The sequence below is a fragment of the Pipra filicauda genome, unplaced genomic scaffold (assembly GCF_003945595.2).
Source record: "Pipra filicauda isolate LSUMZ 115617 unplaced genomic scaffold, ASM394559v2 scaffold28_size6257848_pilon, whole genome shotgun sequence".
Taxonomy (NCBI): Eukaryota; Metazoa; Chordata; class Aves; order Passeriformes; family Pipridae; genus Pipra; species Pipra filicauda.
In genome coordinates, this window is record NW_024104409.1 from 2,401,046 (window position 1) to 2,420,381 (window position 19,336).

General features: G+C 43.5%; 1 protein-coding gene across 1 annotated transcript in view; it reads left to right on the forward strand.

The window, feature by feature from the left end:
• Positions 1–1,898: 1,898 nt before the first annotated feature.
• Positions 1,899–19,336, forward strand: part of LOC113987497 — a 28,805-nt gene continuing 11,367 nt past the window's right edge. The window contains 6 exon segments of the mRNA XM_039382902.1: positions 1,899–1,978; positions 9,421–9,477; positions 10,215–10,568; positions 12,735–12,746; positions 14,227–14,284; positions 14,627–14,748. Coding sequence (XP_039238836.1) covers positions 9,441–9,477; positions 10,215–10,568; positions 12,735–12,746; positions 14,227–14,284; positions 14,627–14,748 — 583 coding nt within the window. The 5' untranslated portion in view covers positions 1,899–1,978; positions 9,421–9,440.

A 19,336-nucleotide genomic window follows, 5' to 3' on the forward strand; every position in this document is an offset into this window, starting at 1 on the left:
AAAGCAAAAATCCTCAGGAGCATGACAGTGAAGTCTGCAAGCGCACAGGAATTTAGTCTTCTCAATATTTATGTTTAGAATTAAATACTTCATGCAAAAACAATGACTTTGACTCCCGAGGCCTTCTCTCTCTTATCTCAAAAACCATTCATACACATGCTCCGGGATCTCTATGCAAATGTAAAAAGGGGATTAAGTTGTATGTGTAGTAAATCCTGTTTTTACATTAAATAGGTAAGAGCTAATGGAGGGCCTTTGGATTACAAATAGGTTTCTATTTGCTGAGCAGACTAAAGCATTCTTTCCTCTGGCTGCCCTGCCATGCAGGAATTGACTTTTTCCTACTGATAAATTCAAGTCAATTATAAAATCTATAGTATATTAGAGGTATGTACTGTACAATAAATGATTTTGATTTAAATAACTATACATTAAGGAATGTCCCCTACCTCCACAAAACCACTCATTGCTTTGCAATGGGAAGCTGTGCCCCAGCCCACCTATGACAGTAGCATTGCATGAGAAACTTCTACACCCTTAGGACTTCATTTGGGAAATATCAGGGACAAATCTGATCATCAAATTGACCATCATCTGGTGCTTTCTCTCCACCCTTTGCAGCAGAAGCCAGGAGGAGGAAAACTCCTCCAGTCCCACCAAATCAATTGTTACTTCTAAGACCACATGACAAATGCACTGGCATTTTGGTTCAATTTTTATGGCTTGTCCCACAACAAGGAAAATCAGGCTGTGGCATAGAGCTGAAGGGAACACAAAGCATAGGGCTCTGCAGGCAGCCTAGCTGGGTGGCTGCTGACCCGATCATGTGTTTTTTTGTTTCACCCATTGTCCTTTGTTCCCTTATAACATTAAAAAAACCACCAAGACACTACCCTGCACAAGGCAAATTCCTCTCTGTGCATCTTGTAAGGCCAGTCCCTGGGTCTGCAATGAACACAGTTACCAGAGTGGAAAATATCCCGCAGAGTCTGATGGAGGGATTTAAAGGAACTGGCTGCAGAGGGTAAAGCACAGCTGGAGGCTGAAGAGATGGAACCACAACTTCCTAACAACACCAGTACATCTCACAACTGGACTCGAGCACGTGTTCCTTTAAACCTGGCTTTCCTTTCAAGAAATCTCTGAATGAAAAGTAGAAGCAGTTTTTGCCTTTGCAACTTCACCAAGCCCTTCCAGCTCAGACGCTCAGCTGCCAGAATAAGTAGCAACCTTATTTGACCTCTGGATGGGAGGAAAAAAAGCACCCAAACCCAACAAGCTAGAGAGCCCTTTGGAGGACAGCATGGGTTACAAATGCACTCCATGTCCCAGCACTGGCAGCTGGATTGGGTGAGGATGATGGTGTGCTGGGGACCATGGGGGCAGCTCATGACAGGGAAGGCTCAAGAGGCAGCACACGGCAAAAAGAACAGCAAGGGAGCCTTGGCTGGAACCCATCCACCATGCCTTACACAGATGAGCCCACCTCTCCTCATCAAGCAAGGTGAGATGCCCAGGCTCTGTCTTTAGAGGAGCACAGGAGGGCAATTCACCTAACTTCCCTCAGGGCTTGCTAGGGGCAGAGTACCTCAGGTGCAAGCAGTACTGATCCTTCCTCAAGCTCACAGACTGGCCTCCCACTTCCAGCATACCAGGCTGGCCCCACCTCTCTGGATGTGATCTCACACGTCCTCCACCACAGCAAGTCCCTATCCCCTCCATTCCCCCACTCTGGCCAGGCTCCCATAGCCTCGCCAAAATGTCCAGGAAGGGCTGCAAGCTGGCAGGAGCCCCCACCTCCCTGTCTGACAACATGTGATGTGGCAATACAGGAACTATGGCAATAGAACCCCAGCAGAACCCCAACAGAACTTAACGGATCCCCAGTGGAATGTGAGGGGACAACAGCCTAGCAGAACAGTGAGGGGAATAGTCCCAGCCACACCCAGGGACACGGAGGACCAAGATGGCATCCCAGGTATCTCCCTGCCAGTAAAACTCTGCCTGCTCCTTGTGGCGGGGGGTCCCCTGGATATTCCAGCCCAAAGATATTTCAGCATGTTCTGGGACACCTGTCCAGGGTTTGATGGGGAGGAAGCTTTTCTGGGGCCCTGGTGTGGCTGTCAGATGCTGCTTTACCCTTTACCCCTATGTTTCCTTGTTGAACTGATTTTTGCTGTTCTCCTTCCCTGTTTTCCCTTTCATACCTTTTGTCAAAAACCAAACCCCTGACAGAAAAAAACCCATCATACATGGGAGTTAGGGAGGAAGGAAGAGAAGGTACCTGCAGAATGCTCTGAACGCCATTGCCTTCCCTGCAGCAGGCCAGGGTAGAGACACAAGGATGGGTAATCAGAGGAGGAGAGACACAGAGCCAATTTCCCCCTTTGGCCCCCCAGCCATCCCTGAGATCAAACTTTCCTGAGATGTAGAAGCAACAGTTGACTAGACCATATGATAACATACCTTAACAAAATGTAAAAAGGGGAATTAAAGAAAAACTTTCTCAAGCCTCTGTTGAACCAGTTCTAGTGAGAGCTGGAGTGAGTGCACCTTCTGCCCCCCTCCCCTCCACCTCAGATCTTGGTGCAGACCCTCACACTGGCAGACCCTACACATGGGGACAGCACATCCTGGCATGAAGCCTCTTGACAAGGTGCCTACAGAGAGGGTGCAGGCAAGAGGGTTTTAGAGCATTTGGTAGGACTGTGCTTAGCAGGGTCAGTGCTGACAGCATTGTCTCTTGGCTTCTTTCTCATTCTCTGTGTTCTCTTCATAAACAACATTCACATTCCTTTATCTCCTTATTCTTTTCAGATTACACTGTCATAAATTTCTACTTCAGAGCTTTTAGTTTTAATAGACAGTTCTACGACTATATGTATTTTTTCCTTAGACTTACCATAACATTTAGATTTCTAGATGCATGCTTCAGAGAGTGCAGCATAAGAGGCTCAGTTGAAGAGCATAAGGATAAGTTATTCTACCAGTGGAAGGAGGAGACACCAGAGAGCTTCTCAGCTCTCTCTCAGTACAGCTGGCTCAGTATAACTGTGATTTATTCTCCTCTAAACCTACAGAAATTGTAGTTACTTAGTATCACTGCAAATTTACACCTCTGGTGTTTCACTGCCTGTGTTGAGACTGTGACCTTTAGCTCCGTGTTTAAGGCTAATGGATTAGCTATGCATTATTTGCCACCTCTAAGAAATGCTGTTCTGATCTCTACTAAAATATTGGGCTTCTGCAGAGGCCAGGACAAAAGGCAGCAGTGCCTGGGCTTCCTTCTTGCACTGCAGGACATGAAACAGGAGAGACTATCTTGCCAAAAGGCCTTTGTGTGGATGAGAGGATCAGGTCCTGAGTGCCAAAATGAGCACAAAATGTTTCTACCTGCAGTTTGCTGCAGTGTTAGAAATCAAAACCACAGCCACACTTCAGCTCTGTGTTACCCACAGCCATACTCAATAAATCCCTGACGTTGCTTTCAGATGAGTTCTTTACCCTTCCAGAGCAGGAAAGAGACAGAACCACTGGCAGTGTTAATCTGGGATTTGTGTGCTTTGAGTCTAATTTCAGATCACTTCTTGTGTCTCGTGATGCGCATCCCAGAACATTCACTTAACAACCATGATTTATAGCTGGAGGTGCTTTGTTTTACTGTGTTGTGCAATTGCTATGCTCTTAAAGTGCCAGGCTTCCTGAAGAGCAGTCATAGACTGTATCTCCTCAACTGTGTGTAGAGCATGTGTTCTGGGCCACAATGACACCTGCTAAAGTTGGGTTTTAAATCCCAGCAGTAGAGGTTGGTAGTCTGATCCTGCATACCTCTCTTGTTTATGCCTACATATTACAAATGCAATTTTTCTGATTTACCAGAATAAGTGGGTTCAGTTCTTAATTTGGGGCATTACTGGTTGCAAACAGAGCCAGTTGGTTCTCATTCCTGCACCTGCAAAACTAGCATGACCTTTTTAACCTTGAGGCTGAGGGAATTCTCTAGGTCCTGGATTATCACATGTTTGCCGTATCCTTCTGTACTTCTATTAAGCCTACTAGTGGTCACTGCATGTTACAGAGATGTAGGCAGCCCCTCAGCTGGAGCCAGTGTCACTTCTGGTGAGATCCAGGTTTTTGGACGCAGCCCTTCAAATGGTAAGACACTGCTGAGATGAGTATTACTGGCTTCTGTTGATGCTTACAGGACAGGTGGGATGCAACAGGCATAAGTGCTGCACAACAGGAGACCACTCAAGAGTCTTCTGTGTGACTTACAGAAACCAATTACTTTCCAAATATATTTGAAAGTGGAAAGTGCAGAAACAGAGTTATTTCAGGAGATTGTTTTCTCTGCAAGAGTAGTGGTTATAACTCAGATTCTGGAGACCTAGTCTGGACACAGCTGCAATGGCAGAAATAGGTGAAACAGCCTGGTTGGTTTCAATAGGCTTGTTCGGCAATTAAAGCCCATGAATGTTTTTTCCATATATATATATGTATATATGTATGTATGTATATATATATAAAATATTGCTTTATGTTTTATATACATATATATATATATAAAGGTATATAATGTGTATAATAATAACAGTACTGAGTGTATAAGATGCACACTATTAGGAAGGTAGTCAGCTAGTCTCCTTGGATCTGTAAATAGATGCATATATGCATATGCATATATACACAAACACAGCTGCTTCTTTAGCATTTAAGGAAGTGTGGAGTCCAGCACCCCAATCTGCCCTTGGTGGGTGGTGTTAAACTGTAGCTCTGAGTATCACAGCGCCCATGGTGCCAGTAAGCCCCTCTGCTCCAGCAAAATGTGGGGACTGCAGGGATGCTTCACTGGAGCCCACAGTCCCTCCTGGCCTGTGGGTCTGACAGCTCCTGAGATCAGCTATTGCATTGCAAAGTCCTACCAAAAAGCCACATCTAAACAAAGCTGAGACACCATCAGATGCCTTTCATTGCAGTGGACTGTAAACTACAAGATTATAAATCCCGTAGGATCAAGCAAGCATTGGTTAGAGGGAAAGATTTCCCCTATTAGCACAAATATCTTGAAGATAGCAAAGGAAATCAGAGGCTGACTAAACTCTTATTTACATAGTATTCTCTCCAGACCTACTGTGGTGTGGAAATTCCACTCCAATGTCTGTGTATGAAAGTCTCTCTAGCTTCTACCTTTTGGGGTATGTGCAGGGAGCTTATAGATGGAATTAATTTAGTTGACATTTTACAATACAGCACAGAGTTTAATCCTCATTTGATGGCATTGTACTCTCTGTCTTCTGACTCTACCTGGGGACTTACAGATGTGCAAAGAACACCATCTTCCCTGGGACAATCCTCCAGGGAAGGCGTCATCTCTTTTGCAGCACCCAGTGGAGCTGCCTGGGATACTGGGTCCCACCAATTGCTCTCAGTGAAAGAGCTTGACAGTGTTCTCCTGACCATCATTCCACCCAACAGGGGATCCCAACCAAGCGGACATTGTCAAAGAAAGGGTGAAGTCAGCTTCATTTTTAATGGGGGATGATGAGAGAGCTCAGAGTAAGGAAAACTAGGTTTTGATGGTGAAGCTGGCACTTGTGATGGGAATACCTGCATGGGGCTTGGCAGCTTGGTTCACCAGCCCACTTTGCTCAGAGCAGTGCCCCAGGATGGGGATGGCAGGAGGTCCATGGACTCATCGAGCCTGGCTGTGACTGAGAGCAGAGGAGTGGGGGGCTACAAGATGGAGCACGACAGCGAGAGCTAAAGAAATATGGGGGTAACAGTGCCAGGGAGGCAATTCCACTGTTATTAACACAAATACAGTCATCGCTCTGCCTTTGTCTCCTGATGAATCAGAGGAAATTGCCTCCTGAGCCCTTTGCCTTCCAGCTACTTCAGCTGTGTTTTGTTTCTCTAAGATTCAAATATTCTGACTGGGTTTCAGCATATCATTATGAGAACAGAACAGCTATAGAAGAAGCTTCACAGAAGAAATAGCCTGTAAATATTGCTTTGAATTCTCTTGCTATTTATGGAGAGTTCTGATATCAGGAACAGATATGGCTTCGGACAAAATGAGTTGTGGTGCTGCAGATGTGTTTGTGAATACTTAGTGGACAAGCTCCTGTGACATTATAATGGGCAGCTTACCATTATCTATGAGATTTTTAAACCTGACATTTTGATGTAAGTGATTTTTCTATTTAATACTAGTCCCCATGAACTATAAGCTTACAAAAGCAAGACCACTCTTCTTTGTGTGGTGATCCTATCTGGCCAGATTAGCAAAACGTTTATTTACATTTTGCAAAAAAAGACTGGGCTTTGTAACAAAAATACATCCGGTCAAGTGAAAAATAGGTTTGATATCAAAGTCCCACAATGGCTCATGATGGAGAGGGGGAGGCAAACTTCCAAAGCAGGAATATTTAATTCTGGCACATTCCATCCCTTTAATTTCCCACGGGATTCTTTTTCTAACATTTCTTCTGATGAAAACAAGCATGTAAGCAAAAAAAAATACTCTGTATTTAGAATTCAATAAAACACTTCATTTGATCCTCTTCAGTTTCCTGGAAAAGTTCAACATGAACATTCAAGTACTGCATTTCTTCAAACTGTGCAGAAACTGCTGATCCGTGAGTTGTGCAGCTTTGATGTGCCAAGTGCCAAGAAAGGGTCCTCTAAAAGCTACTGTAATTCATATTACTCTGTAGGACCTTCCCAATGAGCGTGAAACTCAGCCTGGCAGGTACAGTACAAGCACAGAGCCAAAAACTGTCTGTCCTAAAGGCTTTACCCTCCTGATATGTGATTTCCATACCATCACATATATGTTTTTGTGTGGAGTGGCATATGGAGAATGGGAAAATCCGTTCAAAACATTTTTCTACCACTGGAAGAGTAGTTCTCCACACCTGCTGTATAAGGTGATTTTTCTTTTTTGTTTTGGAGGAAGTCAGGATAGGAAGTGAAGCAAGGCAACATAGACATACTGTATATGAAGAATGAGATCCTGCCCCTAGGCGCTGCTGCTGCTGCTGCATGGAGCCAGTTAGTGAGCTAAGCCTGCAGGTTCATGGCTCGTGCTCTTCCACTGGGTTTAAAAAATGCGCAGCTCAGCTGTGCTTTTATTTATTCCAATTCCCTATTTTCAAGGTTGAAAGAGGAAATTTTTGAAAAGCCTTACTTATAATGCATTATAAAACATCCTTTAAAACATACATGGAAGAGGAAGAGTTCAAGGATAGCAGTCAGTGTTAAGCAGTGGTGGTGTGCACAGACATACCTAGGTGAAACACTGTGCATAGACAAAAGGCCAGGACAGCCCTTGCCATGCAGACATTGTGAAAATGGCACTGATTTGCCTCAGAGCATTCTCTGAGCTTGCCCAGATGCATGCATTGCAACCCAAGGCAAACGGCAACTACAGGGCATTACAGCAGGGAAATGCAGGCAGCCCTGAGCTGGAGGAAGCAGCAACCAAAACAGCCCGGTTAGACTTGGCTTCCAAACACAAGATGGAGAGACATTATTGTTACCCTCTCCTCAGCACTAATGAGGCACATCTGAAATGGTGTGTACAGTTTGGAGCTCCCTAGTGTGATAGACATGGATGCACTAGAGAAAAAGTCACCAAGACATGTAGAAGCTGGAGCCTACACGTGTAAGAGGAGTTCAAGAGAATTAAATTTGTTCAGCTTGGAGAAGAAAACACTCAAGTACAACCCATTGCTGCCTGGAGCTGCCAAATGAGAGGGTGAAGAGGAGACAGCTAGACGTCTCAGAGCTGCACCGCTGTGAGATAAGGGGCAACAGACACACACCGGAATATTGGAAATTCCAATTAAATCTTAGCAAAAATATTTTCAGCATGAGAGTGGTTAAACATGAGAGTCAGAAAGGCTATAGGATCTCGACCTTTGGAAGTATTTAAAATTTGACTGGGCAAAACCCCAAGGACCCTGATCTAGTTGACTTGCTTTGAGGAAAGTCCTGGACCCCAGTGATCTCCAGAGACACCTTCCAGCCTGGCTTGTTCTCTAGGTCTGTGACCATGAAAACTTGACAAATGAAGCAGAATGACAGCAGGACAGTGATCAGCAGAGCTAATGACATAGAGATGTTTTTAAATATGATGAAGAAGCAAAGGAATCTTAACGATTTGTTACAAGAGAAATGACAGAATTGTTTATGAAAGCAGAAGCGATAGACTTTTCACAAGCTAGTTCTTTAAGGAGATTAAAATTAGTGATGTACTTAGTTTACATGATAATATGCTATTTGGGATATTTTAGGAAACTTTGTGTCCCAGCAATGAAGGATGCAGTGTTAAAGTGGCACTAGTAACGCTAGGTGCTTTACAATCAGATGTTGACAGACAACCTAAACCTAAGAGTAGTCACATGGGTCATATGTATTGCTTTTCACAAGTATCTCAACCAGAAGGAAAGTTCCAGAAAACCAAAAAAAATATCACAGGAGAAGAATAAGAGGAGAATTAAAGACCATCCTTAATGTGAATCAGTTCAGAGTTAGGGAATATGGCTTTTGCCAGACCAACTCAGTGATTTCTTTTAATGAGATGTATAAGTTTGAACCTGAGATTAGCTCAGTTGGTCAGAGCATGGTGCTAATAACACTAAGGTCACAGATTTGATCCCCATATAGGCCATTCACTTAAAAGTTGGAATCAATGATCCTTGTGGGTCCCTTCCAACTCAGAATATTCTGTGACTCTGTGATTGACAAGGGGAAAATACCGACACCCTGTACCTGTCCTTCTCCATAGCATTTGAGTTCATTGTATCAGACACTTGTATTAAGCAAGTAAACTAGTTCAGCCTTGTGGATTAAAATGTGTTAACCACACACATTTTTCTTTAGCACACAAATGGTAAGGGGTGACCACTGCAAGAGCACCTCAGAAACAGTGCTGGCTGGGACCTTGTCTAGTCAGCGTGTTCACCTTCAACAGTGCTGTGCTGGTCTTGCTTGGCCTTAGCCTACTCTCTTCTCAGAAATTATTCCACTGGGGAAACTCAGCCAAGGGGCGAAGAGCATGTCCTGCTGAGCGATTCCCAGTACACCTGCACTGCCTGAGTGAGAGTATGTCTGTGGGCTCCCACAGTGCTGGTAGAGACCACTCCGCTCACGTGGACAGAGGGGTCTGCAAAGTTTGGAGGTGATTCATGGGTGCCACAAAGCTGACATGCAGAGCACTGCAGGGTTTTGGGCTTTCTGCATTGATAAAACAGGTGAAAACAGCCATCTCAGTCTGCAGTCAGACAGAGCAGGGAGCATCATGCCCAATGGGAATTGATAGGGAGGGGTAGACAGGGAAAGAAGAGGTTGCAAAGCACTAGTTCTGCCAAACTAACCCTATCGTTTTTCCTCCCCTTATCTTTTGACATTAAACAGACTGAGTGGGTGAACAGAAGATGGAGACACAATTAAGCAGATATTGCAAACAGGAGGGTGAGTCGCTTTTTATGGCTAGTTTACGTTTCAGACACAGAACTATATAGAATAATGCAATAACAAAAATCATGCAGTATTCACCATGGGTTTATTCGCCGCAGGTCCTCTGAGAGCTGCTTTTGTTTATCTTTGTTTAATTGGCGTGGTCGGATGGCCACCAGCAGGTCCAATTAAACAGATTCAACAGATTCCACTGTACATTTTTATTTTTTTCTCCATCAGCATATAGCAAAAGATGTCCAAAATAATTTGTCTGAGTACTAGTAATGAATATAAAGTGCACTCTATTCCAGCCTGCACACAGTAAGTTTTAGCTGTGCAGAATTTTACAGCCAAAGCAAACTAGGTTAATAATGAAATCACTGATGTGTGTCCTATCTAAAATGCAGATAAGGCATTATGCCCTTCCTTTGTAGCTATCTTAAGCTTTGGCCTTTAAGTGTTGGATGGGAACTATTTAAGAAAATCCCACCAACAGGACCTGGGCATGCCCTTAATATCAGGTATTTGTTTAAGTGCTTTGTTGAATTGGAGCCTAGTAGATCCTCTTGAAAAGAAAGTGATTTTCAATCTAATAAGGTTATCTTAGTGTGAACATTTTAACTACATCAATCAATACGCCCGTCAGGAGTAAATGACTAATGGGATTTCTCTTTTCTTTCTTTCTTTGTTACAAGAATGATGAATTGACCTTGCCTGTTGCTAAAGATTCTCATCTCCTTAATGCATTGCAGATATGTTTAATGGAAGCAAGCTGTCAGGGTCTTGCAATAACCAGTCCCAACCAAAAATATTTACCCTTGGGACTGGGTCATCAGATTCCAGTTCTGCTCTCACAGTGGAAAATTTGAAAAGGCTGGAAGAGGAATATGCAGCTTCTAAAGAAGCCTTCAAAATGCAGAGAATACAAGATTATATTGAACAGACTGATCTTGCTCTCTTCGACAAAGAGACAAGTAGGAGAACCAACAGAGATTTTGTCTGCGATGCAGAGCCTGAAGGAGTCTCCTCATCCCCTCCTGCAAAACAAGAAAAAATTACAACTGAGGTTCCTGAAAGATCCCCAAAGAAAGGAAATATATTAACAGGTATTTTTTTAGCAATCTTTTAGAGGAAAGGAGAGAGAATAAGTCAGTTGCCCTTGATCTTTTCTACATTTCTGTTTGCATATAATAGAATCATAGAATGAATCATCATAGAATGGTTTGGGTTGGAAGGTACCTTTGAGGATCATCTAGTTCCAACCTCCCTACCATGGGGAGGGACACCTTTCACTAGGCCAGGTTGTTCAAAGTCCCATCCAGCCTGGCCTTGAGCACTGCCAGGGATAGGGCATCCACAGTTTCTCTCAGCAACCTGTGCCAGTGTCTCACCATCCTCACAGTAAAGAATTTCCTCCAAACATCTAATCACAGAAGAATCACAGAATATTCTGAGTTGAAAGGGACTCACAAGGATCATTGAGTTCAGCTGTTAAGTGAACGGCCTGTACGGGGATCAAAGCCCCAGCCTTGGTGTTGTCAGAGCACAATACTCTGACCAAGTGAGTCAGGGTCAATATAAATCTCCCCTCTTTCAATTTAAAACCATTACCTCTTCTCCTGTCACTATCTGTCCACGTACAAAGTCTCTCTCCCTCTTTTTTATAAACCCCCTTTAAATGCTGAAAGGCCTCTACTGAAATCTCCCTGGTGCCTTCTCTTTTTCAGGTTGAACAACCCCAACTCACTTAGCCTGTCTTCATGGGAGAGGTGCTCCACCATTTTGATCATCTTTATGGCCCTCCTCTGTACCCACTCCAACAGCTCCATGTCTTTCTTGTGCTAAGGTCCCCAGAGCTGAACACAATACTCCTGGTGGGGTCTCACAAGGACAGATTAGAGAGCCAAAATCACTTCCCTCAACCTGCTGGTCATACCTCTTTTGATGTAGCCCAGGATGTGGTTGGCTCTCTGGGCTGCAAGAGTACATCACCAGATCATGTCTGGCTTTGCATCCTCCAGAACCCCCAAGCCCTTCTTCACAGGGCTGCTCTGAATGAGTTCTTCTCCCAGTCTGTACTCACGTCTGGGACTGCCCCAACCCAGGTGCAGCACCTTGCACTCGGACTTGAACATCATGAAGCTCTTGTGGGCTCACTTCTCAAGCTTGTCTGGGTTCTTCTGTATGGCATCCCATCCTTCTATTGCATCAACTGCACCACTCAGCTTTGTTTTCATCTGTAAACTTGCTGAGGGTGCACTCGATCTCACTGTCTGTGTCACTGATAAAGATACTAAAGAGTATCAGTCCCAAAACAGAGCCCCGAGGGGACACCATTGGTCAGCAGCTTCCATCTGAACATAGAGCCGTGGACCACAACTCTGGCTGCATCCATCCAGCCAGTTCCTTATCTACCAAATAGTCCACCTAGTTTAAACTCAAAACCCTCTGATCCACTTTAGGTAGCATCCATTTTACTTTTGTCTGGATAAGAGTTACTCTGTTAAATGTAAATGCAAGTTAATTAATATTAGACATTTATCTGCCTTAAGAGATATCTCAAGCTATGTTTACTTCATATATATATATATATATGTATATATATATATATATATCCCTGCTTTTAATAATATTTTACAGCTCATAAAGTAATCCAGCCAATGTTTGGAGGCAGTTAGCAGGGACAAAAATACAGTTAATCCATGGAAAGGAAACCCCTCTAAGTTATAGGGGATAACCCCCCTTTTTTAAGGATTTTAAGAACTTGTCCCATTTCAGTTCTGGCTGCCTGTGGTGACACTGCTTGCAAGTCAGGATGTGGCTAGTGGCTGTATGCAGGACAGGGTCACAGCTGTCCCCTGCGAGTGGGTGATAAAGGGACAAGTGGCTCCATCAAAAGCCACTGGAAGGGGACCACACAGCAGCCATGGGGAACTGCAACTGGGTTACCTACACAGAGAAAGTATGGCTTTCTGCAGGAGAGCCTCGATCACAAACAGGGATCCAAGTGGGACAATTTGGCCTTATCCCAAGTAGAAATCATTTTTTTTGAAGGAAAGGTTGAACTTTTTCCATAATTCCTCTTTGAACATGCTGTAAGCAGGTATTTCACCTGCTATGGAAGAGCCTGCTTTGGCACAGACAGAAATGCACAGCCAGCAGGAAAGAGACAGGCTATTCCTTGAAGTAAAAGGTTACCTATTTCCTAAGGAATTCATGAATTGGTCCTTCTTGGGGGTTTACCAACAGAAGTGTTTTCTGCTCACTTTCAGATTTTTCTCAAGGTAAATTTGCCAGCTCCTAAGAAGGAGAAAGATCAACTGTTCACACATGTAAGGTTTATTTTTTAAGAGCTTTCCATGTGGAAATAAAGTATTCTTATCAAGCATACATGTGAGCTGCATCCTTGGGGACAAATCTGTCCTGGGAAGAGGCTGAGGGTCTGAAACAGCCACAAAAGACAGGAAGCAAATGCATGCAAAAATATCTCTCAGTGCTATTTCAACCAGTCATTTCTTGGATTTCTACATCACAATTAAAATTCAGATGATATATGAAGTTTGTTTCAGACTGTTTCAGTAGAGAGTTAGTATTTAGACACAAGAAGATTTACCAATGAATATCAAATATGGGAATGCCTCATTAGGGACCCAGTGTCAACATTTAATGTCTTCAAGAATTTGTACAGTACAGCGATTCACTGGGGCTTTTTTTGCTTCTTTTTGTCTCTTTTCATTGTTTTTTGTCTTTCATAAGGATGGCTTATGTAATCTGAGCAGTAACCTTCACTTCAATGCTTTTGATGTTTCTTCTAGCTCCCTGTCATAGCCATACCTCTCCTTTATTCTATGTGTTTTACTCTCCTACATTTTCTTTTCTCCCCTGCCACCCTATTGCCCTCTCCAAGTGCCTTCTTGTTCACCCTCTTTCCCCAGTCCGTAGGCACCTCTCCTCTCTCCCATCACCTTCTGCATATGCCTGCCCTAAATCTCTTCCATCTTCCCTTTCTGATTTTTTGGAAATAACACCACATGGTATGCAGACACTGAGGTAGGTTGCATAAGAGCTGTTTTACCTGATAAAGCATTTGAGACAAGCTGAGATGTACAACTAACCTGGTAGATGAGGGCTGTAACAGACCCCAGGTCTGTCATGCTCAGCACAGAGGGAAACAGGCAGCCTGTGGCCACTGAATTAATGTAAACCTGGAGGAGAAAGGTGCTGCTCTGACAGCAAACCCCTCAGGGCACCACATCTGACTGTATGAGCTGTTTGGGCCAAAATTGGCGGTTTCCTCCTCATTCTTGTAGCATCATGACCTTCCCACAGAGGGGCAACCGCAGTCCCCTGCACCCCATTGCCTCTGTGCAGCCAAAGGGAAGCTGAAACATCCATGGGAATATGTCCTCCTAAAGAGTCCATAAAATAAGGAAACCCAAGCTGTTTACAAATGAAACATGAACAGAAAGGCAAAGTAAATTAGCTTGTAACTCTTGTCTCTTCCTCTGCAGAGCCTGTCTTCAGTCTCCAGAAACTTTTTTTAAGGTTCATTTTCAGGAGCTTTTTCTTTGCTCTCCCACAATTTATCGTACCATTAAAACTGATGGGGAAAAATGTTCCTCGTTAAGGTGGGAAGGTTTTGTCTGAAATACAAGATAATGAAATGGCAAGAAATCTCAAAGCAGGAAAAAAATCCTCGCTGTTCTACACAAAAAGAGGATCTTTTTTTATTTTTAAAGAAAGCCCTCTCTCTCTCCCCTCCAGCACCAGCAACATATTCTCCACCAGCTCAGCCCACGGGACCTGTGCCGAAGGAATCCAAGTAAGCAGAGAAATTGGTAACATTTTTCTATATAATTCAATCGCATTAGGCTGTATTTATGCCATACACAGGTGAGCAGCAGGAAAACCTAACAACTGGAAGTTTACAGTATGCCCGAGACATTCACAGCCTGGCAGCCACTGCTGTGCCCCTGCTATTAATAAACTGGAAGTTATGCCTGTCTCAGTGGTTGTCTTTGGGCCCCTCTACATTTGCTGTATTAAAAGGGATGCTGCCAGCCTCTGCAGAGAGTTTTTTAAATTTTTTTTTTATTTTGTTAGACAAATAAACCCCATGCAGTATCTCTCAAATCAACTGAGATGTGTGACTTCTGTTTTACAGGCTGCTCTTCCGGTTGGGTAGGAAAAGGAGGTCTGATTCTCCAGCCACAATAAATCAGCATAATACCACCCTTCACACCACTGACACTGCTGCAGCAACACAGATTTACACCAGCTGGAGACGTTGCTCACTCCTTTAGTCTGTCCAACATAAACATACAGACATATCTAATCTTCCTTGCAGAGAGAAGGCAAAGAAAAGAAATTGAATAGAGTCACTTGTTCAAGAGACAAAGACCAAATTCTTCTTTGATGTACTTTAAATGGCACTCAGTTCACTGAAAACAATCTTTATAGGAATATCCGAGGAAGTTTATAGTTTTTTCTTTAAAGATGTTACCAGATGTTACCTTGGCACCAAACGAAATAGATATAAGCAGCTGTATAAGGGAAGGCTGTTGCATTGCTACATGAACATGCATCAAGGTGTTTTTTTCATTTTAGTTTATAAATTTTATTCATATAAATTTTAAATATGTTATGACTTTTATATATATAAATATAATTTTTAATATTTGTAGAAATAAATGTTATAAATCTATAACTGGCAGCCTAAAAGAGTGCAGACTCTATTTCTTCCCCAGACTTTGAAAATGTTATGGACTGAGGTAAAACATCTGATGTGACATCAAGGGAAATCAGTCAGAGTTTTCTGGCTAACAGAAAGTCACTACACAAATGAAAGAAAAAAGAGATTTTCCCTCCACCTGATAGGTTTGTGAGAAAGGACCCAGCAGTCCTGGCCTGACCTGACCTGTCCTTAAGGGACTGACTGTGATCTGGGGTGCATGCAGCCAGCTGCCCATGCATTGTTGAGGTTGTACCCTGACCTTTAATGGGCAGGCAGGTTGCTCAGTATGATTGCATCTCATCCTCAAGCAAACACTGTGGAAGTGTCCTGAGTCTCTCACCTACCCCCTGGTCCTAGGAACGGGGGCTTCCATGAGATTTGGGCTTGATACCGGTCCCTGTTAACCTGGACATGGCCCTTTCCTGGGCTCTGCTTCTCATGTGTAAGGCAGTGATGATGGCATTTTACTAACTCAGCAGAGCCAGGAGACCAAACACACAACAGAGGCACCAGAGCATCACTACTCCCCCTATTCCTCAAAAGTTTTCATCCACAGATGCATTAATTTGTGTGTGCTGTGCCCAGCATCCTTTATAATTTATAGGTAACTAATAAGAAATCAGTGATGTGTAAAGGCCTTGTTGAATTACTAATGAAGATAAATTAAAAAAAAAAAATTAAAAAAGCCCTTCACTCCTTACCCTGAATCAGAATACAGTCAAGCACCAAACACAGTTTGTTCGGTATCTCATTGTCCTAATTTTTTTTGTGGTTTTTTTTTTTTTTTTTTTTTTTTTTTTATTTATTTGTCAAGGCCACAGGCATCTTTAAATTAGTATATCACAGGGGCTATAAGAAATTATCCCTACATTGCACAGATAGAAGTGTCTGGACACCTTGATAGTTCCGTGTTGTAGGCTCAGAATGATTTTGTACCCTGACTGACAACTTTAGGTTAAAGGAGACAGAGGGAGGGTGTATGGAAAGCCCCAGTTGCTGCTGGATGTGCTATGGTAAAGGAGGGATGTCCCAGAAGAGCTGCAGTCCATGGGAGTGTGGAGCGATACCATACCATCAGCTGAGTGGGGGTCACCTAATGCCATTTGCAGAACTGCGTAAACTGAGATAAACAGAAAAGCGATTTTAGGACTGATATAACCTTATTTCATCCAGTGAGCTAGAGGCAAGGAAAGCAGTAAGACCATAGAAGACTTTGTGCACAGCTGCTACCAATAGTCCTTGTCCATTTTGGTGGGCTGGCTGTTACCCCTCTCCGCTCTGCTGTCCTTACCTTCATGAGTGCTTCTCTCTCCTCTGTGTGCTGCAGACTTAACTTTCACAGGGATAAATACCTTTCATTATTGATATCCTAAGTTCTGTTCTGTTTCTCTCCTCTTAAGTAAGGTACCCTCCTGGTAAACCAGGACAGTGCTGAGCACCTCACCTGAAAGCCCAGCAGCTGACAAGCATCATCAAGAGTGTTCTGAACCCATTTGACCCCATTCTGTCAAAGAGCAGGCATAAGCTGATTTTGCAGTGAGCTGCCCCTTAAAAGCTGCTATCCATCACTACCCTAAGGCATAATGCTACAGCTGAGGGATGACAGCTGCTTGAGGTGGGAGGATGCCTAGATGTTCTCAGGATCTCCAGCCTAACTGTGTCAGTGTGAGCTGTCTCAGTCAACAGAGATGGTCATGACCAAGAATGGAGGAATATTTTAGTTTTGAACTTCTTGATTTTAAAAGGCCTCCTCAGGCAGATAGTTCCCTCTCTTTTTGCCTGAAAAGGGGGAGCTGATTCACTTGAAATCCACCATCTGTTTGATGGTGCTGTCATTGCAGTCTAGCAGCAATGTGCAAAAACTGTTCCTCCCCTCTCTGCCTCCAGCAGTCCTCAGGTTGTCCCTCCTTCTTGCCACCAGTTAGATGGGCCTCTGCAACCATCAAAGGCCATTTTTCAAGGCCAGTATCTCCTTTTAGGCTAGCACAACTTCTCTATCTCCAGACATCCAGGTTTCAAAGGACATTTGAGGGCCTTCTGAACCATTCACAAATGTCATTCAAATCAATCACATTGATTTCGAGGGACTCATAAGACACCTCAGTGTTTTAGGGGATCCTGGCCTAAGGGTTTCTCCATGAGTGAAGTACACTGTCACTGGGCTGTCTAGGGTTCATGAAATGCTTAGCTAGCAAAACAAAAAACATTAACTGCTTGGCTACAGCTTTCTGCCAAAAGATAGTCAGGTTGTGCTTCAATGCAGATGTCTCAGGGAAAAAATGTGCAGTGCATTAGAGAGCTGTGACTCATAGAATAATTATCCTCATTTCTCATAGTTTATTAATAATTTAAACCCAATCTTGATGTTATTGATCTATCATTGAATCGGAGATTTATTTCAGATCTGTAGTCACTGAAGCAGTAAATTTAATCCCCCTTCCCTCCCACCCTTCTATCCACTAAACTCACTTTATAACTAAAACATGATGTTTAGGCTGTTTCAATAACAGGAGAGGAGAATAAGAGCTCAGAAGCAGCGGGTGGCAGGAGCAGCCTTAAGCCCACAGATGATCAGTGGCGTTGACATGAGGTTCTGGTTTTAATACATCATTTTTGACCGAACCATCCCTTACACATTGCCTCAGGGATGCCAAAAGGACCAGAAGCTGCTTGCTGGCACATGCATCACAACCAGATCCTAGACCAGTTTTGCCTGTTTTCATCTAGGTTTTCTTGTCCATTCCCACCATTAACCATCAGTTTGCACGCATCCCAGTTGAGTATCCCAGTCCTACTCTTTGTCCTCTGGAAACACAGATATGAGCTCATCAAGGTTAAGTGTCTGCAACACGTGGGCTGTTGCAAGGCACACAAGTTCTTGGATCCAATACTAATCTTACTTAAACTGGTGAAAACCTGAAGCAGCTGCCTTGGTGTCTCAGGAGTACCATGAGTGTAAAATCCATTTATATGCGTGGAGGATCAAGCCTAGAGAACTATAACGTGAATACTCCTACAGCAGTGCTCACTGGGCTGTACCATGTGTCTAGTGAATTCAATAATACAGCAGCAAGACCTGGCCTTTAAAGGAAGCCAGGAATAGAAAACAGCATCCTTTATGGCTGTTAAGTGCCCAGAAGAGTGATTTCTGTAGGCAAATGAAATACATTTTTATTAGACCAATTGTAGTATACAGTTGGGTTGGAAAACATGTTCTTTGATGTACGAACTCTTTCCCAGGTATGGAAGAAAACAAATGTGCCCAAATGCTCATCTATTCTTTTCCATCTATATTAATAGATATTAAATATATTACCATCCCCTGCCAGCCTTTGCTGCTCACCTTAGACCCTGCAGCTGAAACCACAGCAAGTGGGGGCTTCTGGCCACCACTGGGGGTCCTGCAGCTATAGGAACGTGTGGCAGGGCCAAGTTGTCACAGGCTTGCTCTAAAAAGCAAACCAGATCAGTGTCACCAGACAGACAGGATATGTTGGTGCGATAAAGGGCTGCATGCACCCACAAATGTGTGCTCTTAGCATGTCTGGTGTTTCTTGCCCAAGTGGGAAACATTCCTAGAGATGAACACCAGGAAAACAAAGCACAGTAAACACAATATAGTCTATTGTTTTCCAGAGGTATCATTCTTAATGGAATAGTCATGGAGCTGAATTTTCCTTGGTTTGGGGAATTTTTGGGTTTCAGTTTATGTTAGCTAAACCTAGAATAAGACATGGGAAATGCTGCTATTTCATTGATCCTGAAGGACAAGGTGCTAGCAGTAACACATCAAAATGTAGGTGCTGGGTGTTGCAGGACTGTTGGGAGTGGAGCAAGTCCAGGGAAATCCATGGCTGGAAATGCTGCTGGATTGCTGGGTCCCTGTGACACTGGGTCCCATCTACACCAATGGGACCATTGTCATGGGCAAGTCACAGCTCCTGCAAAGCGCAGGCTTGGTGGTATTGAAGCTTTCTCTTCTTTGAAGCCTGAGAGACTTGTTTGGTGAGTTTTCACCTGAAGGCATAAATTCTTGGAAATTGGGGCTTTCATGTGGTTGCAAAGCAGCGACCTCCTTCCTCCCTCTCTTTAGTGAAACAGGTGGAGTGAGTTATCTCAGGCACAGGAGTGAGTCATTGC